At 41.0% G+C, this 26,877-nt stretch overlaps 3 protein-coding genes across 4 annotated transcripts; 1 reads left to right on the forward strand and 2 right to left on the reverse strand.

Annotated features, from left to right (window-relative positions):
- Window positions 1–2,651: 2,651 nt before the first annotated feature.
- On the reverse strand, window positions 2,652–3,301 carry LOC124070667 (histone H2AX). Its single transcript, XM_046410771.1, has one exon. The coding sequence runs from the start codon at window positions 3,216–3,218 to the stop codon at window positions 2,790–2,792; it is 429 nt and encodes a 142-aa protein (XP_046266727.1). The 5' UTR covers window positions 3,219–3,301; the 3' UTR covers window positions 2,652–2,789.
- Window positions 3,302–3,822: 521 nt separating this feature from the next.
- Window positions 3,823–21,703, reverse strand: c2cd2l (c2cd2 like). 2 transcript variants are annotated; one of them, XM_046410770.1, is made up of 15 exons: window positions 21,276–21,703; window positions 20,524–20,973; window positions 11,407–11,502; window positions 11,043–11,162; window positions 10,341–10,451; window positions 9,602–9,715; window positions 9,390–9,477; window positions 9,170–9,302; window positions 8,672–8,736; window positions 8,300–8,421; window positions 7,630–7,801; window positions 7,418–7,510; window positions 6,947–7,041; window positions 6,137–6,350; window positions 3,823–5,683 (listed from the first exon to the last, which is right to left on the reverse strand). In XM_046410770.1, the coding sequence occupies exons 2-15, from the start codon at window positions 20,887–20,889 to the stop codon at window positions 5,430–5,432; spliced, it is 2,043 nt and encodes a 680-aa protein (XP_046266726.1). In that variant the 5' UTR covers window positions 20,890–20,973; window positions 21,276–21,703; the 3' UTR covers window positions 3,823–5,429. The 2 variants fall into 2 exon arrangements, with proteins under 2 accessions (XP_046266726.1, XP_046266725.1); XM_046410769.1 differs by having other exon boundaries at window positions 6,947–7,080; window positions 21,276–21,698.
- Window positions 21,704–22,212: 509 nt separating this feature from the next.
- On the forward strand, window positions 22,213–26,262 carry dpagt1 (dolichyl-phosphate (UDP-N-acetylglucosamine) N-acetylglucosaminephosphotransferase 1 (GlcNAc-1-P transferase)). The gene is made up of 9 exons (XM_046411130.1): window positions 22,213–22,681; window positions 22,834–22,954; window positions 23,040–23,253; window positions 23,522–23,668; window positions 23,924–24,008; window positions 24,092–24,280; window positions 24,397–24,484; window positions 24,971–25,126; window positions 25,217–26,262. Exons 1-9 carry the CDS (start codon window positions 22,527–22,529, stop codon window positions 25,280–25,282), a joined length of 1,221 nt encoding a protein of 406 aa, XP_046267086.1. The 5' UTR covers window positions 22,213–22,526; the 3' UTR covers window positions 25,283–26,262.
- Window positions 26,263–26,877: the final 615 nt, after the last annotated feature.

Raw genomic sequence — 26,877 nt, forward strand, 5'->3', positions numbered from 1 at the left:
ACGTATATTTTTTTCCATTTGTTGTTTCACCAAGCTATAGTAAACAAAATATGGAAAAAGTATGATTTCAAACTAATGAAGGATTAGACTGGGATACCCATTTTGTTTACACTTTCAGAGAAACACAAGTGACATTTCACACACATACTTTCCCTCATGGCAATGATTTCAGTGGCTTTACATCTTCAAAAAAAAAAACAACTTTATTTGTCAGTATATTTTTACATACACCAGAATTCTTCTCTGCATTTAACCCATCGCTGATTGAACACACACATGCGACATGCAGTGCATGCATGAAAATGACAATGTAAAAACACTGTGCAGCCACAGAAAAATCAAACTGTAAACTAAAAAAACTGCCTATCGCAGTGTTCACAAACATTTAAAATTTAAAGCACTTGACAGAGTGCCAGCCAGGAAATTATAGTTATCACAGCCAATGGATATTCAGGTTTTTCCCCTCAGAGTGGAATTTTTAGCCTGGATGTTGGTGTTGGACACGTTGTCAAGACTTGAGTAATTGGTTCAGCCTGTCCTGGGCTTGGTTCAGCCTCATGCTGCTTTTGCCACTAATAAAACAGGCGGAGCAGACAGAAATATCTGCATGCTCTCCTCCTGCAACGGAGAGGATAGGGGTGATTTTAAGTGCACATGTCTGGGATGTACAGATGTAACAGTGATGTAATCCTCAGCAGATGAACCTCTTATGGCTCCAACATGTAGAATTATGAGGTTGGATGGCTCTTAATTTTTCATCCCCAGCACGACACATTCTGTTTTTCATTCATTCAGTCTCTTTTTGATATTATTTTGAGGGTGCATTACTTTCATGTCTGTTGGAAAAATATGCTCAATGAGCTGTTATCTATCGTTACTAAATGAAAACACACACCCTACATTTTCAGACATGAAACAAATGACCCCTAGCGGCAAAGTCAGTGAAGTGCACCTTTATTATCACAGCTGTTCTGACATGTGTTAGCACTGTGTGATTAGGTGCAACTACATACTATAATTTTACTATGAATAAACTGTATTTGTTATATGAAAAGAGCAACTGAAAAGTGCAGTGACATAGCAGGCATTTTGAAGGAAAAAGATATTCTAGTCAAAAGGACTGGACATATTTGAGACCACTTCAGTGGTGCTGTTGCTTTTTTTTCCCCAGGATGCTTCCATGTGTCTACAGTCCAATCACTGCACTGTGGAGCTAACAAGCAAGGTATCATAAGCCATGTACAGTATATCTCTGAAGTGTGCGATGCAGAGATTTGGCTTGCTATGGTGGACAGATTCTTTCCAGCTTGGACTTTATTGGGAAAGCTGAGGTTTTGGGGTTTGCGCTGATCCTGGTTTAAATAAGCCACATCCCTTTCAGACTGGACAGAGTGCTTTATCCTTAATCTCTCCACAATACTAGTGCACATTTTACATTATGAGAACTAACTGTCAACTTAAAGGTAGAAAATGGTTAATGTGCATGGTTAATGCCCTACCAAAAATGGCTCACATGGCCAAATGCTGCTACAGACTGATGGCCTTTGTCTCATATAACAGAAAAGCTTTTGTTTAATTTAATGATTAAATAGCACATATTGTATTAATTTAATTGATATATTTAGAATTAGAAGACATTATGCAGGATTAAGTTAATTCACAATGGCACATCCACTGCACTGGAGCCACATATATTGGACCAGATGACATTTTGTGATGACATTCTTGTATGTATATGTAACAAGGACACACCTGCAGCTCACAGAACCGTTGGTATGTTATACAGCCGTTAACCACACAGATGCAAAAACACTCAAAATGGGGCATGTTTTCCTGAGCACAGCTGTTTTAACGAATTTAGACCGTTCAAAGTGTGTGGCCCTAACTATACAAGCCGGTCTGAGCCTGTACGTCACCTTACTTTCAATAGGGAGTGTCTTTTTAATTAACACTAATGCAGTCTAATACAACAACAGTGTAACAAATCCTACTTACATGGGGGCTCGATTCAGTTATTGTGATCATTTTAGGAAGGTGCTGAGTCAGCCTTTGTGATCATTTTGCAGGCTGTAGTTTGTAGGGTTCCTCTAATTAATTCAAGATGTCACAAACTCCCTAAGACTAGAGGTACCTCTAGCATTTCTAAAATAACATTGAATATTGTGACCATCTTGAAACCTTTGTGAGACTACTAAAATAGTTTAAACAATGTGTTCTTAAACTGGGAGCAGTTTGGAGGGACTACAAAGTCCTTCAACTAAAACCCCCATAATGCGTTTATGCAGAATATGTCAAATGCCACGTACTGGAGTATATGGTTAGCGTTTAATTTGAATGAAATAACAATGTGCCGTGCATTGACATGTCGAGGTTAATTACTCGGCCAATCATACTGGGGATTTCCTCACTAGCCCTAAAACAGCATGCTGAATGGTAGCACCAGTGTGGCAACCCCATTATATTACGAAGCAACCACATTTTAAAAGGGGAAGCGCAGCCTGTGGAGGTCCAGGAATGCCGTAAGGTTAGCCAAAATGCATTAACTCATCAGCTAACGGATTATGCTGATGACTAGCAAACTTTCTCCGCAAAATTAGCAAGTAGCCTCAGCTGGCCTAGCATTAACTGAACAACAAATAGTGATGACCACGTTAGCAAAAACAAGCGTTTATTAAATTAACAATGCGAAAAGTCAAACATGATGATAGCAACAAACAAAGGACGTTGCTCTTTCAATGAGATGGGTGGCCCTTAAAAGGGCCTTTGTGGTAAAGTTATTAGCCAACAAGCTAATACTCCTGAGACTGAGAGGAGGCCTTCTTTCCCGCCTTGCCGGAACTCGGTGCAGTTTGGCCGGTTTTCTTGGGCAGCAGGACGGCCTGGATGTTGGGCAACACACCACCCTGGGCGATGGTCACACCTCCGAGCAGTTTGTTCAGCTCCTCGTCGTTGCGCACAGCCAGCTGGAGGTGACGAGGAATGATACGGGTCTTCTTGTTGTCCCTGGCGGCGTTACCAGCCAACTCCAAGATCTCAGCAGTCAGGTACTCCAGGACGGCAGCCAGGTACACGGGGGCTCCAGCACCAACTCTCTCAGCGTAATTACCTTTGCGGAGGAGACGGTGAACACGGCCAACAGGGAACTGCAGACCGGCGCGGGAGCTGCGGGTCTTGGCCTTTGCGCGGGCCTTTCCTCCGGTTTTGCCTCTTCCAGACATTGTTGGTTGTTGAATTTATCTTTCGATGCAAATAACGTAATCGTCGGTTTGCAAGCAATGATGAAAAACACTTACACGACCTGGATATAAACCCTCCGTTTTGTCCCGCCCTAAGATGTGACTGGCTGTTGCAAATAAAATAGCCGAATACGATTAGCTTTGAGAAGCCAAAGGGGACAGGAAGTCAGTGGCTATTGGTGTAAACTGTTCTGGATCAAACCAATCAGGATGGGTTCTACAGACGAGACAAAGGTGATTGGCTGTAGCATTCTCTGTTCGACGTGAGTGGGTCTTATGTGAAGAGGCGGACAGATAGGACCAATCGAGTGTCTTCCCTCTTGCTTCAAGTTTTTGGCGCGTTTGGGTGTCCAAATGAAATGCGGAATTTCTTCACGTTGGTTGTTCTCATCAGAAAGGTCTGCATGAATAATGAAACCCAAAAGAGCGATACAAAGAGACTCACTCGCCTTTTAGACAATTACAAAGGAGGGCTCACATTAACCTGAGTAGTTCTACATAGGCGCAGGGTGATTGAAAAATGTCACCTATTAAAACATAAATAAAATGGTCAAAATTATTTCAGAATCAGGTACAGACTTGAAAGTGATGCTTCAAAAATAATTTATTTGCAATAAATTAAACATTTCAAATATACCAACAGAAATCATATATATTAAACTTTGCAGCCATTGAGCTGTTTCACATTCCAGCCATTTATAATGTGCCTTTAGACAATGAAGTGACTTTGATCATTTTTCCAGTATTTTGACTTGGTTTGGATTAAAGCACATGGTATGTCTACACGAGTCATTTTGATAGAAGTGGCTCCACCTCTGTGATCCCTTTAAATAGCTCTTCTTTTATTCATAAAGATAAACCTGAAATGTAATCAAAATCATTTAATTTGGTTGTTCTGAAATCCCATAATTAATGCAGTCAGTTACAAGATATTTCATTTTCTCTGACAAAACATAAAATGACCAAAAACTGTATGTACATTTTTACATACTGGCGCTGCTTACTTTTGTAGGACGCAGCAGGTTTCCTCATATCTGTAGTTGCTACTAGAAATTTCGCTTCTAGTCCCCCTGAGTGTGTCAACTTTATTCACGTCGTCTTAATCTTCGACAATCTGGTTGCTTGCGATGCCTCAGCAGAGGATCACTTAACATGATTGTGAACTGATCACACTGTAGTATTTCCTGCAAATGATTTTACCTGCAACCTGTGCAAGGCATTTTACATGATATATAGTTATTGCAATAATGAACAGGAGCATCGGCTGAAGTCTCAATAATGTGTTTTAGATGTATGTTTGACTTAAATAGAGTACACAGGAGGCAAGAAGCGAGCAGGAAATTAGGTTTCTTACAGAAAAATATCAGAGTTTAAAAAGTTTAAAGTCACTGCCTGACTTGAAGAAGTCGGAAAGAGATCCAGACTGGATGAAGTTCCAAAAGTAAACTAAAAATGCACTGGGATATTCCACAGAAAGTACCTTTACAAAAAAGTACAATAAATATATTATCTGTCCTGCATCTTATTTAAGATACAACATTGAACAACATACATACAGCTAGATTAAGACGGATTTTTGTTAACTTACTTAAACTATGTGTTTAAATTTATGTTTGCATGAAAAACACACGGCAATGTCTCTATTTTACAGTGTAATGCCACTATGATGAGTTGTTTTTGGGGGGGTAAAATAAATAGCACTTATTTCATAAGAACCACATAATAATAAATTATCTTTATACAACCAAGGAATTAAAAAAAAGAATAAATCTAAAGTACAACCAATAGCATCATTCTGGCATTTACATCATTAAATAGTATAACAGTATTACCACCACTGGGAAAAATCAAACACTCCCACTGTAGTTTGTGTTTAAACAGGGCACGAGATGTTTCATTCACTTTGTTCAACCACCTTCTCACTGAGCAGCAGAATTCTCCTCAAAAGAAACAGATTTCATCATCACATTTTAATTTCAGTGATGTGATTAAACATGACTTCTGTCCTGAAGGTGCAAAACTTTCTCTCCAGAGGAAAAAGCCCTGCCAGAGGTATCCTCCTTTCAAAATGTACAGGTGACAACCCACCTGGGGTGGTCAGCCTGTCAAAGACTGGTTTAGTTGTTCTTCTGACAGTAGTAATGGAGGCATTCTGTTAAAGACAGGATGGCCCATGTCCTACTCTTGTGATAATCAGTTATCCATTGAGCTTGCTCCTCCGTTGGTAGCACTGGCTTTGCCTTTTGATTTGCCTGATGAGCGGAAAGAGAAGCGCTTGATGAGACGCCGAGAGAAGCTGCCAGATTTTTTACGGCTGCTGTTTGCAGCAGCAGCAGCAAAGTTATTGCCCATGTTGGAGATGTCTTCGTGGGATTGGCTGAGGCAGGACTCCTTCTCTCGATGTCTTCTTCGGAACAGCAGCTTGGAGCCGCTCTGTAGAAAGCCCACTACAGGAGGCAGACATACATTAATGTATTTAAGTGCCAATGCATCATTACAGAATTGGGACCTTGCTGAACACTAACCAGTTAGATAAGACACCCAACTACTGGTTTTGTGAATTGATTCATAGCTCTCATATCAAAATGAAATTAGTACTCATTCATTCAGAACTGCTCTTGTCTCTTAAGTGTATGCTGCAAGATGGCCTCTAGAGGGCAGTAGCAGCACTTTAAAGTCAGTCATGTTATACGTTCTTTGCAGTTTTGATGTAAGGATATAAAAACATGTTTGCATGTGAAATATACTGTACTGCTTAAAAGAATCTATATCTAGTCCTTAATGTTTGTTTCAATGATAGAGAGAGAAGTGACATCAAACAATCTGCAGAAAAAAACCATCTGAATTGCTAAAAAGCACAGGGTATTACACCAAGCAATTAACTCGTGCTGCTGTGTTACCTTTATGGTCCTTGAGGCTGCGGGTTTCCAAGGCACCAGTGGAACCTGTGTCTGACTCCACATCGTCCACAGATGGACGCTCCGACACGTCGGAGGGTGTGGTCTCCTCTGGGTCCCGGTGATGGCCCATGCCGTAATGGTTGCCATGCATGGCAGCGTCCATGGCTGCAGCATAGCCGCTTGATACGGCGCAGTCATCTTCTGAGAGCGGAACCTGATGAGTATGAGATATCAATCACATTATGTTCTTTTGCAGCTGTTAATGCAATTAATTAATGGGTTATACTGGACATAGAAAGACTAATGGAAGTGAGACTTTAACTGTGAAAATACACACTTTATCAGCCTTCATTCTTACACTTTTAACATCATGACACTTATTCACATATTCAAGGGACCTTTGTGCCAGGTTTCCAGTGTAGGTTATTGCAGTGAATTAATTTCTAAAGACTTTCAGGCCAAAATGAGGTCAGAAGACTCTTATTCTGCCATAATGTGGTCCCAATGGGGGGGGGCTGTGACTATGGACTAAATTTAGACCAAAGTCATTTCGTCTGGCTCCAGGTCATTGTATTTTAGATTCTTTCAAAGGAGGTTTTTGTTGATGATTCATGAATATAAATCATCAAAAAATGAAACCAAGTTGAAATAGCTGAAAAATCTCTGCAGGTAACTGACATCTAACTGACTGAAAATGAAGCTTTGAAATCCATCGGGCTTAAATAAAGGCTCATCATCTTTGTTTTGTTTAACCAGTGATGGTACAATTTCAACAAGCCACTACATTTGACACTGTTTCTCTTCTCTGACCTTTGACACTCCTGAGATGATCAGTGTGCTCCTTTTTGTTGGTGTCTTCCGGGCTGCTTTGGAGGCAGACTCGGTCAGCTGCCGAATGGCCGTCTCTGCAACAGGATCCAGGCCATTAGAGAGGCGGCTGCTCTCTGAGCAACAGAAACACATATATAGTATGTAGCTCAGCACTCTAATATAGAAATATACAAAAAGCTACTGTATTAAACTGAAAAGAACATTATTTTAATGTCTAAGAGGAATCATATGTAAATAGTTCAATACAAAAAGATCAGATATTGTCTTTCATGTTTACCAGTCATTTTACACGTGAAAACGTCTTAGAAAACATAAGTTTTTGAACAGAGGTATCTGCACAGAGACAGCATGACATGTAGTGAAAAGTGCATTCCTCTCATCTCGTGTCCTACTTATCCTACTTTGCATCTCTTATGTAAAACAACGTCTGGCCTTTCGGTCTAAACTCACTGCTGGAGTTGGGGCTGTCTCTGTCATCTGACAGGACAGTGGGCTTCTTCTCAGTCACCTCCACTTTAGACGGTGAACACAAAGGGGAATCACCTGAAAGGCATCACAGCATCACAACTATTTTAAGCCAGTGTTAATATTGTCACAGTATCCCTTTATGCTTTGCTGCACACCCACCTGGCACAGTGTGATACTTTACTCTGCAAATTTACCTGGACTGCGTTCCAGTTTCAGTCGAGACTGGACGGTCGTGACAGTGGTGACAATGGTTCCGTCTGGCATGATGGTTCGGTCCACATCGACTTTCTTGGTGGGGGTGAGAGAGGAGCGAAGAGGCAAAGCATTGTGGGCACTGCGAGGCTCCTCTGTTTCCAAGTACAGCAGCTGGAGAAGTAAAGAAGAAAAGAAAAATACTATAAATTCATTTTTCATTTAGTTAATAAAATGTGCAAATGTGTGGGGGGTGGGATCTTCATTAGATTACAAATACAAGAGTGCACTTTATTAAAGAGGTGCACACTTTGTTTCAACAGACGTGGACCTGCAGGGACAAAGTCAGACAGATAATCAGATGAATGCAGACAAAAGGGAATTATCAATATGAAACATTAGCCTGCAGAGATAAAGCAGTTGTTTACACTGTCTTTGATGGAATATGTGATGGAAAGAAGGGGAAAAAAAGACAACAAGTTGACTGAAATCAGGCCTGATAATGTACTATTACACAACACTCCCTCTACTGTTGCTGCGATTCTTTGTTTTATTCCAGCTTGCTCGACGTTAGATAATAAACAGTCATGTAACTGCACACTCAAAGCATGAGAATGACTGTGAGAGAGACTGTAGTTACTTTACAAAAATGCACTACATCTTGACACTCACCTCTGCTGTGACGGTAGCATTTGGTGCCAGGCCGTGGCCGGGGCTTATTGACAGTATAAATTGCCCAGTAGGAACTTTGCACCGGGGATCCAAAGTGATGGAGGCGTGGCCAGGCAGGAATTCTATCCAGATTTAAAACAAAATGTATTCACACATTTGTACAAATAGGATGAAAGCTGTTTCTTAAATGTTCTTCTGAGGCAGGACAGGAGCAGGTTGTACATCCCAAAAACGTTAACAAAGGCCATTCCAGTGAGCCTGCCAACAGTGCATTTTAGGCATCGATGATTTTGCTTAAGCAGTCAAAACATTCCTGCTGATCAGGTTTCTGAACAGCAGCCAGTAGTAAATTGCTTCTGAGTAGAGCCTTACGTTCCCTTTTGCCGTTCCGCTCCAGAAGTCTGATTCTCAGCTCTTTGGTTTCGAGACCCAGCTCCCTTCAACACACAGCAAACAACTGTGTTAGAATCAAAGTGAAACCCAACAATGCAAAAAATACATTAAACAAAATAATGCAGCTTCTTTCATAAGTTTCTTTTCTTTTAAAAGCAGTAAAAACTTGGCTTCAAATCTTATCTGTAAATCTGTAACAACTAATATTCATTGTTATATAAGCAAGTGCTAAAGTTATTATTTATGAAGAACAGATAATTGGCTTAACCATGACTGCGTCGGTGTGGTTTGATCAGATCTGATGAAACAACCAACCGTCATCAGATTCTGATTCAAATGTTGCTGAATCCTGATTGGTGAACAGAAGTTGTGAATGATTTCCCTAAGCACCTGAAGCCAACTGAGACAATACAGCTTCGGGGCCTTTAATGCCGACACGAACGTACAAAATCATGACACTGCAGATACAAAGCTTACAAAGTAATTTCTTCACTCCATTCCAGTGGGGCGTTGGCGTTGCTGAGCACAGACAGGAAACGGGTTGTCCTCTCTGTGGAGGGTTGGTCCAGGCTCAGGACACAGCACAGCTCCCCTGACCTGGACCACTGACCTGCCAACACAGAGCGACCCAGTGAGACCTCAGCATTCGGCAGAAAGTCTGATGGAAATGATCTGATGCCAAGGGAAAATATCTGACCTTTACTTAATGTTGCCCTGAGCTGCCGAAGCAGTAGTCGTCTCTGGAGTACGGAGTTCAGTCCTACTGATAGATGGTCCATGGGGGCCTGGGAGTGTGCACAAAGAAGGTTCAACAGCAAAATCAGCTAAGGCACAGGATCTTTCATACCGCCATAGCAATTCAGTTCTTTCAGGAAATGCATCCTTTGAATGTTTCTGAATACTTCTAACCAAAGGACTGGAGGCAGAAGTCTTGAGGTTGAGAACCATGGCTGGCTGAGTGCTGAACAGAGTATCCTCTATCAGTCCTTTAATCATGTCCAGGTCTGCTTCACTCTCAGTGCCCTAAGAAGAAAAAAAGCAATTGATAAACCAATATGTATTGTGGGTGAGGGGATTAACAAATTGAATTCTAGACACAAAATGGGGATTTTAGTAACTGTTTATGCCTGATATCTTCTTGCTTCTAATAATATCCAAGAAAAACAAACAGAAAATATTTTTTTCCACTGTTGCTTTAATCTAAAAGCCACTTAATTTTCTCAAACAGAATTTCAAATTGCCTTGACAACAAAATATAAATATTTTGACATTTATATTCTTGTTTTCAGATTCAATGGATACATGAGAGCTGCTCAGCAGTGAAAGCACTTTGTTGAGCTCAACATTTGTTTCTTCCTTAATTTGTTACCATCTCAGACAAAAGGTAGTAATGACATGCACATTTATGAAACAAGAACATTTCCTTAATTAGTCACGTTGAGATTAATGTGGTGCAAAGTGACTCACATGGAAAACATCACACGTTGATATATTAAGTATGTCCCAGACAACACTGCATAATGTGTGCTTCCATTTTCAAACATATGCAACCTTTCAGTCTGTAAACTCTAAACAGTGTCTGATCTGAGGCCTCTGCTGACTGCATGAGGCATATCATATCAGCGCTATCAATTTCCAACGCTCTCACCTGTCTCTGCAGCTTGCAAGGAGACACGGTAAGAGTAAACGACGGCTGCTTGGAAAGAGTCCAGGAAATCAGCAGACCCTCGTCCTCCACCTCCTCCAGATACACCACCACCTGATGGAGACAGACAGGTGGAGCACGTTTGGTAAACATATGGAGGCATAGAGGCAGACAGCAGGTTAACAGACGTAAGTAACAGAGCATCATGAGTATTATTGTAAGGATTTAATTTAGTTTCATTTTACATTATAAAACAACATGCAATATTATTTGGCAGAGAAACAGGAGGGTTGCTGTTTTATGATAAAAGAAAATGCTGGGACGCTTCACTCCCATGCAACAATGAAAGATTCTCATAATGCTAAAGAGAGAAATGAAAAGACACAATTCCAGCATGATTATCCTCTCATCACTCAGACAGGAAACAAGAGGGGGATTTTGTTGGTTTTCTCTTCACTAAAAACTAAATTAAAGAGTTTGGTTTAGAGCTGCTCCAACTGGAAAGTGTCATGAGATAACTTTTGCTGTGATTTGGCGTTATATAAATAAACTGAATTGAACTGCATTGAAAATAAACTAAGACTTCACATTGAGTGAAGCGATGGCAGAGTACATGTGCATGTAAATTTACACTTTTGAATATGCACTGAATTTGTTTTAGTGGTCTGCTACAAACTGTGTAAAATTCCAGGTGTGCTTTTGTACCTTTGTCACCATAGGTGGTATAGTGATCTGATAGGTGTCCATGGAAACAGCAGCGGGTGACTGCCGGGTGACCGTCACAGGAAATGTCACTGTGTCCACCCAACATTTACAGTGTAAAACCTGTTTAACAAGAAGAGGTTGATGAGGGATGATGATGAAGTGGGAGAAAACTAACTTTATCTTTGCTTGTTAAAATCCACGTCTCCATCTTTATCTCAGTTGAGTTGACACAAAAATTTGGTCCAGGAATTTTTTTTGTCATGTGTTGCTCCAATTAAAATATAATGGTTGACTGGCTAAAGACGTCTGCTTCAGAAGTTAATCCCTGCAGTTGTAATGAAAATGGACAACAAAGATTACCTACCATTCGATGTGGTGTTTGGTCAGTGCAGGTCACACTATCTATTGCAGAAGCAGCAGTTAACTGAAGACTGCTGTCAAAAGTGATCTGGATGGAGCTCTGAGAGAGACAGAGGAAGAGAGCAAATGTCCTAAATATTACATAAGAGAAAGAGGAGAGGGAACTGGGGATGAAATGAGAAATTTGTGTTCCAGTGATGTAGCCTGTGTCAGGAATTTTAAGCATGTTGGATATCAGATGGTGAAGAGCTTGATGATGATCTTTCGTCGTCACACATGATGATGATATGATCATTTGCATGCTTTTCGCGGAGTACAACCATTAAAAAAACATCATTACACTGACACACAGGACTCTCACAGTCTTTTCAGAAGCAGAAATGTTCTTTTAGGTCAGTTTTGTGATCCAGTCAAGATTACCAATATGTGATTATATTAAAGGTTCACCATTACAAGGAGAGACTGTTAAGTCGAATGCACAAAATTTACATGTATCAGTAAACAGACTCTTGTAATGTGTACAGCCCTGATAAAGATGCTGTTGCCAGCAAACACGAGGTTAATTCCAGGCTCTGTGGATTTGTGCACTCAGATGAACAGTGCCTGAAGATACTGGCAAAAAAAAAATATGGCAGCATATGTCTGACCATAGGGTGAAAAGGAGTACTTTCAAGTTAACATGAGCTTTTGCAATAACGCAGAAGCAGCGGATTCCCTCTCAGTATGAGGCTGCTGAGTGCACACTGTGTCTCACACTCATAATGGCCTCCATTATGAAGGTTGCATCAGTCAGTGCTTAGTCATGCCTACAGCAGAGCAGCTTTTACTGCATGAATTTCCAACTTGGAAGACACTCCTAACAAGAGGAATTAGTATCTCGGTTGTAAGAAAACATTCACCAGAACCGTGGCAACACCAGTGGCCTACTATCATAGTGTGAGTGTGCCAGAGGATCTGTTTCAATAGACTGCTTTAACTGGCTCAGGAGATGCAAGTGAGAGAAAACAAATCCCCCATTGTCAGGGCATATGTTCCTCCAGGTTCAAGTCCAACCTCTATCAAATGCAACACTGGAGGCGGGGCAGAGGTGGGTGGATGATACAACAAAGTTTGCAGAATGTGTGTGTGTGTGTGTGTGTGTGTGTGTCTGTTCCAGCCAGGAGGGCAGGAAGCCAAGTGCAGTGCTGCAAGCTTACATAGGTTCCGTGGACCAACACCGCAGTCACATGACTACAGCGTACAACCGGCTGTGTTTACTTCGGTTGAATGGAGCCTCAAAAACTGGTCAGTCACCCAACCGTTCATTACATCCAAAGTGCAGAACAAATATGATGTGATGTATTTCAGATTGCGAGGGCTTTAGATAAACCCGTTAATCACGAGCTTCTGATTGTTTGTGGCTCATAGACGTGCGCTGCCGAAAGTTTGTGTCACTGCAGTCAAGCACCCACTGGCATGTTTGAAATGAGAGTAATGAGTAATTAGAGTCAGTACACTATTGTCAGCAAATTCTCATAAATGTCATAAATGTTCGGGACGACTACAATCTGCAAAAATATTTTTAGCAAATAAAATTTATAGCAAAACAGCATACACATGCATACATTTTTAGTTTTTTTTTTACTGCATTTTGCCTTTCTTATGCATCTAATATTGTAGATATCCAGGCATTACCATCACTTATAAAAATATAGTTGTGTATATATACACAAATATTTGTATATTACATACAATTTATGTGCATGATATCCATAAATGTCTGTGGGTGGACTCAAGCCAGGGATGTTGCACTTATTTGGCTTGTTTTAACCACCATGGCTCCAGCATGACAATTTTGGCACATTTACAGCACAGATTCAGGTTTTTTATGTCAAGCATGCTAATCCATGACAAAATGAAACTGACAACGTTATATTTTTGCCAATTACTTTAGGACACACAGCTGCACAGTCTCGCCATATGAGTCGATCAAAATTTCGCATGCCTGAGAGAAGGCTGGGTTGTCAGTTTTTCAGTCTTGTAGTTGTGTCTGCCAGGAGGTGTTGATACAATTTCCTGTTAAGAATCACTTTGTGGGCCGGACTATCATCCCATTATGATTTGGGGTTTACCACAATGCTAGAAGCATGCGTGCTTAGAAATCTGTCCAGATCAGCACAGCCATCGCCATGCTTTTAGGTCTGTCATGTCCCGTAAATGAAATATGACCGGAAAATATTTAAATCTTTAAGGTAACTCATAGAATATGTAACTGGTCATATGTTCATGGTTTTCCACTCCTTCCAAGGCAGTTTACTCAGACATTTCACATCCATTAGCTTCTTAGGTAAGCATCTGGCGCTCTGTGGTGTTGTGTATCCTCCTGGCAGAGGCTACAGAGCTCATTTTGTCATGGAGAGGGCAAAGCTGGGAGCATAACCATGGATTTGTCCTTGTGAGCCACCACTGTTCAACTGTATGTGCTTATGTGGAGAGTATTTCTGGAGAGAGACAGCTCCCGAGGACATCCATGGTGTCACTTCAGGTTTGTCAGTGTTGCCCCCTTTGGGTCTGGCTGGCAAAACGCCTCTGAAAAGCATGTGGGTCAACCAGAAATACACTCACCCTGTGGCTTTTGTTGACCCTTTGCTGCCTTTTCCTTTTGTGGTGAGTTTCTGAGGTTCAGGCTACAAAAAGGTGGTGTAGGACAAGCGATTTCCAATGTTGTTTTTATGGTTTTTTTACTTAAAAATCAAGCATTTACATTCATATAGGGGTGAAAGATCTAATTATTTTAAATCATGATCAGTCCTGAAGACGTCGACAATCTACTTTTCAGGCAAATCGTAGATATCTATATCAATGTCCTCTACCTTCTGTTTCCGAACTTCACATAACCTCGCTGATTTGTGCTACATTTGAATGACAAAGTAAAACATTTCTGGTAAAGCAAACTTAGCATGATAACCATCTAAAATAAAACTGTGAACATTTAACAGCAAGTTAGCAGCGTCACTGTAAGCATGTTAGCATTTAGTCTCTATAATGACGTTAAACTCTGCTGATATCTTCTGACCAATCAACCCATCAGCCATTAACTGCACATTACTAGATTTGACTTTGAACAGGCATGCTGATTTTTTATATTCTATTTGATATTTATTATAATGTTTTGAGAAATGGTCTAACTTCCAAATATAATCTGTCAAATATAGTACATTAAAACTACAATAGCATGGAACAAGACTGCAAGCTTCGATACTACATATTTTGGATTTAATTTCACTTCATAACTTGTTCAGGTACTATTTAATACTAGAATAATGCCTGATGTGTGTCTCCATGTCAACTGCTGAGTCAAGAGTCTTCTTGTAAATTAATATCAGACATTTAAAGATTATAAAATCAATTTAAATTTTTTGGTTAAAGTAAACTGGTCTGGTAAATTAGAATTTCACCAGCTGCAGTGAGTGAGGTTAGTTTCCTGTACAATCACAGCAAGCATGAGTGCTGAGTGCTTAACGTTCCCCGTCGTTAAGAGGAAATCTACTTGAGCATAATCACAGGACATTGCTCATCTACCGGCAGCTCAGAGTCAGGGAGAGGAGAAGTGAACCGTGGCCTCAAGATAATCACCAGCCTCTTTATAATTGCACATCTTGAATGGACAGGGAACTTCCTTCCCTGCAGATGCACACTCGTACGCCCTATTAGTCCTCCTCTTCCACCCACTGAGCCCAGTGACGATGGCTTGGCATCATGTGTCAGCTGCAGATGCACACGCAGTCTGACAATACCATTATGATCTTCATTTCTGAAGAAGCCAACCAGCGCGGTCCTCTAAGCCTCCTCCACAATCTAATGCAGGCAAAGACATCTGAATAGTTCCATATCAAGTGCTCCTGCCAAGGCAAGATTACATCCAGAGGCTTCTGCAGTAATACTTCAGCAGACAGACATTTTCGCTGGATAAACAACTGAGTCATGAAACGAGCTGCATCATGGGATTACTGTCCAAAGGTGCAGGAGTTGCTTTTTATGCTGCCAAACAGATTCTTTAATTTCTCTGTTTAATCTGCTCATATTTGACTGGAAACGCAGTGTACAAACCACACTAATGGTTTGTAACCTTTGAACGTAAATCAATAAATCATTATCACACTTAAATATATCTAATAAAATGTTTAAGGGTGTAAAATAAATCAAATCAAATCAACTGGACACTCCACGGAAATCACCATCAATTGAATGTCAGTTTTCTCACACTCACACACACACACACACACACATATGTATTTGAGTGTTTATGCAGCACATGGACGTCCTTCTGTTGACACTGCTGCATATAAACAGCTGTGATGAAGCCTCAGACCAAATCCCTGGATTACAGGGACACAGGAAGAGTGAGAAGCGGGGTCTGCTTAACAACCCTGTAAGTCATCTTCATTAGAGCGGAGGTAGACTTGACATGTCTTCAAAAGTGTGAAGAACTCAGCTACAACACATGGCCAGTGCTCACAGACTCTGCCTTTCAGCCTGGGGTTGCAGACGTCTCCTCCAATTTATAAGAAAGGCAGCCTGAGTCTCTCATCATCTCCGCTGCCATGTTGGACTTCAAGTTGCGGGGATAAAAATACACAACTCTTGACAAAATATCTGCAGCTGAATGGACCATTGTCACTAAGACCTTGTCCCCTGTCTCTACAAACGCAAACAGTGATGTATTTAGTTTGTGCCATTTGCTGTTGTTCACTACTTCTATGAAACACCTACTAACCTCCCTGTTAGCAGTCAGCCTCCCGAGGCAGTTTTTAATCTTGTCCTGCTGTTTTGAATAGTGGACTTCAACAGAGTCGGATTTCCCCTCAGGGAAACGAGGGCACATGATGATACTGATGATGCTCAGAATTGGTGAGACAACATCAGCTGTAAGCTAGCAGTGTTCACAGGGTCCCACATCACTATTACGTCACTGTCTGCTGCAGTGAACAGAATATCGATGGGGAAAGCCAAACCACACTTCTGAAATGCGTGTTTTTGAAAACTGCAGACAGTGAACCACTGACATGTGAGCAGTCTTCATAATGAGCGAAAACAAAAAGTGTGTGATGATGTGGGTTTATTGCTACAGATGATGAGAAAAGAGCCAGGAAGCGCATGGCAGAGTGCTACATCCTTCACTTCACTAGTCTTTAAGCAAAATGTTAGAGGTCTCACATGAGCACCTAATCTATGGAAAGCTAGGGAAGCCAAAAATGTAAAAACGACAGCCTTCCGTACTATCCACCCATATATATATATATATACATATATAATGTATATATATATCATGTTTAATCACAATATTGTGATAAAATGTCACATAAAAAAATACAAAAAAATCAACTGAGAAATTGATGTGATGTTATATATATAATTAGGGCTACAACCAAAGGTTACTACTTGAGGCAGGTTTTTAATTATCTTTGGACAGAAACAGACTTGCTGTTTGTGGTGGTAACAGATGAATAACATAAACAGTACACAAGCTATTTTTATACTAGACCAAACCAAATGGGGCCCACAGTGAGAACTTTCCACACAGACTCACTCAACTTGCCTTTGTTTTGAATAAAACATAATTATTTAAAGACCTCTGTCAGCATCAATCTTAAATGCCGCAGAGGTACTTAGGTTAATGCTATAAAGGATTTGAGTTAATCCCCACATGATGACACTGAAGCCCTATCTTCATCACGCTGTGTTCCTCCAGGGAAGCTCAAGTTTTGCTTGATGTAGAAACACAATTAATGAAATACAAGTCAGAGGAGAACGTGAGTGTTTGGCGACCAGGGTGTGGACGGTTGCTCCAGTTTCTGTTTTCGAAGTGGCCACAGCAACATGCCTGGCAGGTGGCAGGTGCTTACTGTATGCGAGAGGCAAAGAATGCGACATGACTCGCTTGTGGCCACTTAATACTTGCCACAAGCACCCACAGCCATTTTTTTCCACAACAGACAACAGGGAGGAGTTGAAAAGCCAGAAAATACAGAAGCGTTACAACTCTGAGCCTGTGTGACAAAAGCACACAGATGACTGACCATTGTAATATTACAAATACTTAATTTCTCACTGATGCTTCTGTCAGTAAAAGGACAACATGGAGAACAAGCATGTTAAACTACAAGACAAACACAAGTCCTTGAAGCATATCTACTTAACATGCTATGATTGCAATTTGTTATCTCAGTATCACGTTTCATTAACAAACTCTAAATGATTTACATTTCTCCCAGACACATTTAGAAAAACAGACTGTTCTGCACGCAGACACAACGACTAACAGATATTTTCATGGTGATGGCTGAGCACAGGGAAGATTTGGCTTACAACCTCAGTTCACAAACTAAACACCACATGGACAAACAGACATGGACAGCTTGTCTCTGTCGCCTCCTCCACTGACGCCTGTACCCAGTCTGGAGAGTTATCTTACAGTAAACATCATATGCCTTGTCAATGCCGAGTAAAAGTCTTGTATCTTCTGGGCTTTTAAAGCATTTAATAAGCTTAAAGGTCATACAGTCACCAAAGATCAAACCCACGGAGAACCATGAAGATTCCATACCTACATAAACCTCCTTTTTAAAAAGCACAACCCCTGAAAAGCAGGGGTTCATCCAATTTCTGCCTGTAGCCAAAAGGCTATTTAAACTACAGCTCATATTGTGATTTATTTTTCATGGTGGTTGGCAAGACATATACGGCGCAGTTGTCAAATACAGGCCTTTATATGACAAATAACAAGCTTAACTTGAGACTCCACTCATCTAACGCTCATTAAACACTCCTTATGTTCACCCAAGGCTCATTCCAATGTCGTGGAGTTTCGTGATAACTGAGAGCAATGAAGGTCACAGTTGATCAACTAATTAGGTCACTGTAAGATAACTAAACTGGCAAACTGCAGTTTACTATCATATATTAAAGAGAGGCTGTTCCAAAATGACATTGCTCTGACCTCTTCTTACCCCGGCAAGAATCATGAGCACTTTGATGAAAACAGATAAGCTCGGCAGGCTTAACACTGCATACAAAAAGGTATGCAGAGAAAATACATACAGAACCTTAGAATAAGAAAGGGTTCACATGAGGAAACATGAACATGAAGCAACTGTAGTCTCCAAATCTCTGTGAGCTCCTTTAAGGCTAGTTTGTACTCTTTTGACCATCAGTTATATAGAGTTTATATATCACAGTAATGTTTTCAGACCATCATGTATCCTTCTTCTTGAAGACATTGTCATTTTAATCAAGACCTAAAGCCCAACACAAACACTGTTGGACTTTGCAGGAATAATCTGACATTTTGGACATATACTATATAGACAAAGTGTTGGGATGCGGCTGTTTTTCAGAGTACCGAGACATTTTGGACAATGCTATGCTGCCAACTTTATGCCAACAGTTTATTGAAGGCCCTTTTCTATTCCAGCATGACTGTGCCCCAGTGCACAAAGCAAAGCTCCATAAAGACATGGTTGGATGAATTTAGTGTGGAAGAACTTGACTGGCCCACACAGAGCCCTGACCTCAACCCCACCCAACACCTTTGGGATGAACTGGAACAGAGACTGAGAGCCAGACCTTTTGGTCCAACATCAGTGTCTGACCTCACAAATGCTCTACTGCATGAATGGGCAAACAATCCCTCAGAAACACTGCAACAGCTTGTGAAAAACCTTCCCAGAAGATGGGAAGCTGTTGGTTTCAAAGCTGTCTGTGCATTTAGAATGCAATGTCATTAAAGTCCCTGTTGATGTAATGGTCATTTGTCCCAATACTTTAGTTTATGTAGTGTATGCTTAGGCCTATTTTTCTTGTTTTAGATGAGACAGTTGAAACCACTACCATATTTGTAGTCAATATATGAAGCTAGAGCCAGCAGGCAGTTAGCATAAAGGCTGGAAAAATTCAAAAAAAACAGGCCTGCTTTGTCCAAAGGGTTAAAAAAAAAAAAAATCTATTAACAGCATCTCTAAAATGTCCGTCTCTAAAAAGTATTCCTTTAAGCGCTTTGTTTATGATTAGTAGAGCCAGATGAAAAGGTTTAACTCATAATCATGACATTAACAACAATATTTTTCCAATACATGCATCATAGTATGTATGAAAATCACAATTAAGAACATCAAATAAAATGTTATCTCTATGAAGTATGTTCGACTGATACGCATTACACCACACAAAACACCTTTATTTGTTAGGGGAGCCTCTCGAAAAGTTATTGTTTTAAACACTCGCAGTATGTCTGTTTAGTTGAACATCTGAAGGGGAGACGTTCAGTCAGCCAAGGTGGGGGTGACGCTCTATGAATCGGGTTCAAGTGCTGTTTGTTGTGCACGCTTGATTGATCTGACCCCTTTAAACTCCCCGCCAACTCATCTCTCATACAGCACACACACACATGGTTCCCAGGTGGGAGGTCCAGGATCCATCTTATCATCCAGTGCTCATAGGAAACATCTGACTGTGTGGCAGACTTTGATTCACACAGATCAAAAGAAACTATTTTAAAAGCAGGTAGACCTTTAGGAATTTAAGATAAGCCTCTAACACGCGCCAGAGCACCAACTCTCTACAGAACCCGATATTTATGTGTAAATGTGCAAAATATTTATGTTAAAACAACCTGATTGACTTTGCCTTAGGTTTTGAGCTGCAAGGTGAGACATCGACTCCTCTGTTCTCTTCCCACTGAGATCGAACGCATCCATTTCCCCCCACAGGCCGGGGCAGCAGGCTATTTTTATGAAGTGTGGGTGGGTGTTCATAGGGTGGCTACGCTGACTGGTCTTGCCTCTTTGCTCTTCTGTGCATTGATTCAAAGCTGTTACGCAAGGCTCTGCCCTCCCATCCACTCCATCCTCGATTAGACACTCAAACTCCCACACCTCCACCTCCCTGCCCACACACACACACTTCCAGCACACATAGGCACACCAACTGCATCAGCCTGTCCTTAACTATTCATGCCTCTGATTAGTGGAGTAACCTTAGGCGTGCTCTTCTACAGGCTGCCATCGTGTTTACTCAGGTCCTCCTTTGCAGTATGATTTGAGCTACACCTCCTCCTATCCAAGATATCACATTAACAACTTACCCCATGCCTGCAGGCTTGCTCATTCAGAGCTTTGACCCAGCTTCTCTGCCAGTGTTCCCTGATGGACCTGAAGGAGAACAGGGAGGTCAGCAAGCCTTTGACCCCAGCCTCAGATGCAGATCCTCCACCCCGGCCCGAGCGGAGCTTCAGCAGGAAGCCCCACACGCCCCCAGCCAGGCTCTGGCGGGGCAGCGTGAGGGAGAGCTGCGGCCAGGCTGCGTCTCTCCCGCCCCGCTCGGCTGTCTTCCTGGCTCGCCGCAGTCGCAGTAGTGCCAGCGAATACTGGATCAGCCATCCCAGCACAATGAGCAAGGAGGCTAGGAAGAGACCCACCAGACACAGCCAGCCCAACTCCTGGAGCTCCATCACCGTCTCCCGGAGCCTCTCATATCACCAAGTCCAGATGGAAATACCAGGACTGTCCGTCAGGGCAGATCAGCTCCCTTTAGCCTGTGAGTGGCAGCAGTCAGTTTCAGTCATCTTGAGTCAAGCCGTGCTTATAAGTTATTACAACTGAGGAATACACAGCGGATAAACAGAGATGGTGGCTATACTATGGCCGCATTAGTTTAATTTGGTTGTTTTAAATCACGTAAACATCACATGCGATGTGAAGCATGAGTCCATGCACTGACACCGCGGTAACGTTGCGTAGATATCCGAGAGGGAATCGTGCATTAGCAAAGGGGACGATGCAGCGCACGTTAACGGAACAAACTCCGATTATCAATCGTAGCTTCATGCCAACCTACCGTTCAACTTAAGCGGTGGGAGCTGCAGGTTGCAGGTAATCCAAAGCAAGGCATCTGTAACATGAAACTGGATTCGTGGCGATGAGCAGTGCTGCCAACAACAAATGTGTTTGTCCCATCTCCGAGTCATCAGCGGCGTGCGGACTGCTGTCTGGCTGCCGTCATTTATCGACTCAAAAACAAGCCGTCTGCTCCCCGTTAGTGCGTTACAGGCTCCCGCATGTTTAAAATCTCCGCTGCTCGTACCTTGCTGCCTCTGTTACCTCTCCCCAGCGATGATTTGACAAACAACATCGGCGGCCTACAGGAGGCGCTGCAGGGGAGGACAGCAACGGCAAATAGGAAGTGAAATGTCAGGATTTCAAAATAAAAGCAAAATACTCAAATAGAACCCTGAACACATTTGGTACCTTACTACGCATCAGCCCCTGGTTCCCATTGTGTGTCAGGTTATTATCTGCACATTTTACATATTGTTTATACCATAGCCTGTGAATATTTGCACATTCCTTAATATTTTGCACACTCCATCCTCTTCGTTATAAACACTATTTTATGTTTTTGTTTACTGACCTTTGCAGTGATTTTATCATTTTTTTTCATGTACAAGGTGAATTCCTTGTACATGAAAACCCGCCTGCTCATAAACTTAAAAAAAAAAAAAAAAAAAACGTTTTTATTACCTGATAATTTGTTTCTGATTTTCCAGCATCACATATTCACAAGTGCAATATCAGCCGGGCCCTGCATTATTACATAATCTTGCAGCCATGTCTTGTTAGAAAGTTCAGAAAACAGAGCAAAGGTATATTTTTTTAAAGGACAACAAATGATATTCACTTAAGATTTTCCTTGAATACAACCATTGTTTCAATCCCAGCAAATAATAAGAAGCTTTTACGTAACATTTTATTCCGAAGAGTCTTTCCGGAAATACAACCTTCTCTTAACCCCTGGCACTTCACGGTTAAACTGATATCAGACGTGGAGTTAACACAGCCAGGCAGTGAACAGATAATGGCACCCTTAACCCTTAATGAAAGATGTTATGGATGACTATTGTGACGAGTGGGTTTGTTTTTCTCTGACACCAGATTCGCGTAGTTTGTTCTAAAATGGCGGTATGACATGTGTTTACCTCAGCTAAAGGCAGCCAAAGCTCGTTCATCGATCGACTGAAGGGGGAACGTCATATTAGCTTGGAGCGTGATTTGATCTGTCAGACGCAGCCCCACCAAAACGCCTGAAAACATGTCGCCAGTTCCCGTCCTGCCGTTGGTGATTAACTGGTTCATGTCTGCACTCGGCTGCATGGCTACACTGAAACTCATTCCTGCTTTCAAAGACCATTTCATCGCAGCGAGATTGTACGGAATGGACCTAAACAAAACAACCAAAAAGGAAGTGTGAGTCATTTTCCTATCTATCTTGTGATTACGTGCTTCCGTTTGGCCATTAAGTTATGTTAGGTAAAATATGTCTTGTTTGTAAGTAAGATGTTGCTCCTTCCTGCCTTAATTATCGCCATGTTTCTCTTCCTGGTCACACCTCTTTGCAGCCCCGAGTCCCAAGGGGTCATCAGTGGGACGGTCTTCCTCATCATCCTCTTTTGCTTTATCCCAGTGCCTTTCCTCAGCTGCTTTGTAGGGGATCAATGCATGGGTTTTCCACATGATGAGGTGAGTCCATTTATGTGGAAGTAAACCTGTGTGTTTCTCTCAAATCTGAAGCCTCACTCTCCGAGTTGTTGTTGTTTCTGCTCAGTTTGTACAGCTGATTGGTGCACTTCTGGCCATCTGCTGCATGATCTTCCTTGGCTTTGCTGATGATGTGCTGAACTTGCGATGGAGGCACAAGCTCCTGCTTCCCACCATGGCTTCCCTACCGCTGCTCATGGTCTATTTTACCAACTTTGGCAACACGGTCATCGTGGTGCCCAAGCCTTTCAGAGTCCTGCTTGGGCTGCATTTGGATCTGGGTGAGTTGATTTTGTCCTGGTAGCAGCAAGGTAGCCCAGACATCCATCTATATGCATCCAGTTATATGCTCAAGCTCTACCTGGGGGATAGATGTTACCAGCTCTGATGGGATATGTAATCCCTCTAATATGGTCTTTTTCTGGGCTCTTTCTACTGATTTTCATTTGGGAGCTGCTTAAAATGAAACATGAATCTTCCTCAAAAAAAAAATGAAGCAGTTGTCCGAAGTTATGGAATCTGATCTGTGTATTTTATGGTCTTCTGCAGGTATCCTGTACTATGTCTACATGGGAATGCTTGCAGTATTTTGCACAAATGCCATCAACATCCTCGCAGGCATCAATGGCATCGAGTCAGGTCAAGCCCTGTTTATCTCCGGCTCCATCATCGTCTTCAACCTGCTGGAGCTCAGTGGTGTGTGGCTGGTTTCCTTTGTCACTGTCAGTGTTCGAGATCACACCCTGGACACTGCAAGTCCTGAGTGTATTGGATGTGGACTAAAGTGTGAAATGATTGTGCCACATTTTTTTTTTAAATTGCAAGTGATATTGTATGATTTAAAACTTTTACAGTGTGGCTGTTTTCTGTTTTCTCAAATTCCTCAAAACGAGCACAATGCTTAACATGTATTATCTGACATTTGGTTTGTCATTTTATATAATCTTTCAGGAGATTATCGTGATGACCATGTTTTCTCCCTCTACTTCATGATACCATTCTTCTTCACCACGTTAGCACTTTTTTACCACAACTGGTAAGTTAAACCTGAGGCAGGTTTATGCAATGATGTGCCAGTGCACCTGTGTTCTGTCAACTTCCCACCTATTTTTGTCACAGGTACCCCTCATCTGTGTTTGTGGGAGATACCTTCTGCTACTTTGCTGGGATGACATTTGCTGTGGTTGGAATCCTGGGACACTTCAGCAAAACAATGCTGTTGTTCTTCATTCCTCAAGTGGTGAACTTTGTCTACTCCTTGCCTCAGCTTTTTCATATCATCCCCTGTCCCAGACACCGACTGCCCAGGTAACCTGCAACCTTCAAAATTGTTTGTGACACCTTTTTAATTGATCGTTCATACTGATTTATATACTCTGTCTTTCTTCTTTTTTGTTTTTTCACACTGTCACTGCTGATGAAAGGCTGAATCCAGGCACGGGCAAACTGGGGATGAGCTATTCTAAATTCAAAAGAAAGGACCTCTCTAAATTAGGACACATCATTATGACGGTAAAGCTCTTACACTTCAGGCATGTGTTTTTGTTTTGTTTTTTTTATTTGTTTGTTTTGCCTGATTGAGTTAGAAAATAGTAGAAAATGCCTGTCGGTCAACATTTTAGATTGTTTGTTATAGCTGACCAATAGTCAGAAACTCAAAGATATTTAATTTAAAATGTTTATCAGGAAATCCAATCACAGGACCCTCAATACATTTATCTCCTGATGAAATTTGAATTCTCCTATTGATTATTTAGCTTATCAGACAGAGCTGCCATTCTGTTTCACTTCATTATGTTACTATTTAAATCACTGAAAAAAACTGAAGTGAGGAATGATTTCGTACAATTCAAACTAGGTCACATATTAAAAAAGTGCTTGTACTGAGGACTTTTCTTGGTGGGTAAACATATATATATATATATATGAGGTAGACCAGTGGCAGGCTTCAAACTGTGTTTATTAGTTTATAACATTAATGCCTTTAATCCTCAACAGGTGGCCGAGTTATTGAAACTGCTAGAGGTGCGAAGAGGCCAGGAGGGAGATGATGAATTTATTGAGTGCAACAACATGACCTTAATAAATCTTGTCCTGAAATTTCTTGGTCCCATCCATGAGAGAAACCTCACAGTCATCATGCTCATCATACAGGTATAGCAAAGCACCCGCTGTACCCCAACAACATGGAAAATATATGAATATTTCATATTCACTGGATTCTTATTTCTATGTCTCCCTCAGCTGATGGGCAGTGCAGTGGCTTTCGGCATCCGTTATCATCTGGTGCGTCTCTTCTACGACGTCTAGACAGCTCGTCAGGAGACAGGAGAGAATGACTGACTGAGACAACATGACACTGTTGTGGAACTATTTTACAGGCTCACAGTTTATCTGCCTTTAAAAGAGTCCGTTACCTCGCTGTTACTTTTCTGCCTCAGGCTCCACATGCAGTAAAGACCCAGTGCTAGGCTCAAAGCTAGAGTCCACTTTGTAGAGCACTTTCATATACAAACATAAATGACTAAGGATCTGACAGATGTAGTGTTGGTTATTCTGATGGTTTCAGTAATTACAAGTGGGAAATAGTGACTGGGTCTTAGTCATCTTGTGCGTCCTCCCTGAAAGTATATTTTTATACTTGTTTTTTTTTTTGTTTTTTTTTTAAGGAAAATGTAGTAAGTGGGCTCAGGGCAGTTAGCATCACTGGTTGACTGCTACTAAATTGTTACTACCAGATCACAGAGTTATGGATGTAGAAGTGCCCTAAAATCTAGAAATATCCACACAGTGGCCCAATGTTTGAATCTGTTGCTGAAGGAAAAATGTACCCACTCATAACTATCAAGCCATGCAAGATGGGTTCGTATCTTTCTTTGTTTGTGGGTTTTTATTTTTTACCTTTCAACAAACGCACACAGAATGGTGACTGTGAAGAAAAGTAGCAAAAACATAAGGAGCTTAGACTGAAGACTATCACAGGAGGGGATTGGGTGGAGACAGGTAAATAGAAAGATGATAAAAAGATGAAAAGAGATTATAGTATCTGGATTGTTATAAAGGCAAATTAAGGTCTATGGAAGGTGAAGGTTGAAAATTGATTGACATTGAGTAATACCTTTCTTATTACTGGATGCATATATATTTTTCCCTAAAGGATTCAGCAGGTGAGACAATGTGAACTCAAGTGGCACTGGACTGTTTTGTTTAGGAATGTAGCTACAAGTGAAAAACTGTTCAGTGTTGAGATGGAAAGCTCAAATTGAGAAATAAAGATAATTAAAAGATAATATTGCACAAATGTTGTTATTACTGCAATGGTTAAAGTGTTCATTCTTTATGCATACCCTCATTATATGTATAAATACAGGAAAACCAGCTAAATGGTCACAGATTTATCCGTATTAATTTATAAGTTTGTCAACACATTTGAAATCGGTGGAGAAATTAATATAATTACAATTCTTTGTTAGTCAAAATCCTTGAGGATCTTTTCGAAAAATCCCTCTTATATATAAGAATAGCGGCTGATGTTGTTATCACGTTTTTTTAAATAATGAAATATCAGTGCCAGCCTTAAAAATCAAATATCAGTTAAGCTGTACCATGCTACTATATGCTGCATAAACTTAAGATATTTTGTTTTTAAAATCATAATCTACAAACTGTAACTTCAACAGCCAAATGACTACTAACACTCAATGTATGAAGTAGAGTAAATATACCAAATTTGCCTCTGAGATGTCGTATATGTGATTATATATGCGTGTATATATACAGTACAATATAGTATAGAAATTAAAATACTCAACTAAAGTACACGTACTTCAAAATTACACTGAAGTATAATATTGGCGTAATTCGCTTATCTACTTTGATTATCCTAAGCCATGACAGTCAAATAT

This window comes from Scatophagus argus, chromosome 14, assembly GCF_020382885.2.
Source record: "Scatophagus argus isolate fScaArg1 chromosome 14, fScaArg1.pri, whole genome shotgun sequence".
Taxonomy (NCBI): domain Eukaryota; kingdom Metazoa; phylum Chordata; class Actinopteri; family Scatophagidae; genus Scatophagus; species Scatophagus argus.

What these genes read in the sequence shown, in the direction of transcription:
- LOC124070667 (XM_046410771.1), bottom strand. Translation starts at nt 3,218, where the DNA reads ATGTCTGGAAGAGGCAAAACCGGAGGAAAGGCCCGCGCAAAGGCCAAG.
- c2cd2l (XM_046410769.1), bottom strand. Translation starts at nt 20,889, where the DNA reads ATGGAGCTCCAGGAGTTGGGCTGGCTGTGTCTGGTGGGTCTCTTCCTA. An exon ending in TACCACCTATGGTGACAAAG is followed by an intron (nt 10,452 to 11,042) that starts GTACAAAAGCAC and finishes TGTCTCCATCAG; the next exon opens with GTGGTGGTGTATCTGGAGGA. An exon ending in ATGCTACCGTCACAGCAGAG is followed by an intron (nt 7,802 to 8,299) that starts GTGAGTGTCAAG and finishes TTACTTCTCCAG; the next exon opens with CTGCTGTACTTGGAAACAGA.
- dpagt1 (XM_046411130.1), top strand. Translation starts at nt 22,527, where the DNA reads ATGTCGCCAGTTCCCGTCCTGCCGTTGGTGATTAACTGGTTCATGTCT. An exon ending in TGGGTTTTCCACATGATGAG is followed by an intron (nt 22,955 to 23,039) that starts GTGAGTCCATTT and finishes GTTTCTGCTCAG; the next exon opens with TTTGTACAGCTGATTGGTGC. An exon ending in CCCAGACACCGACTGCCCAG is followed by an intron (nt 24,281 to 24,396) that starts GTAACCTGCAAC and finishes TGCTGATGAAAG; the next exon opens with GCTGAATCCAGGCACGGGCA.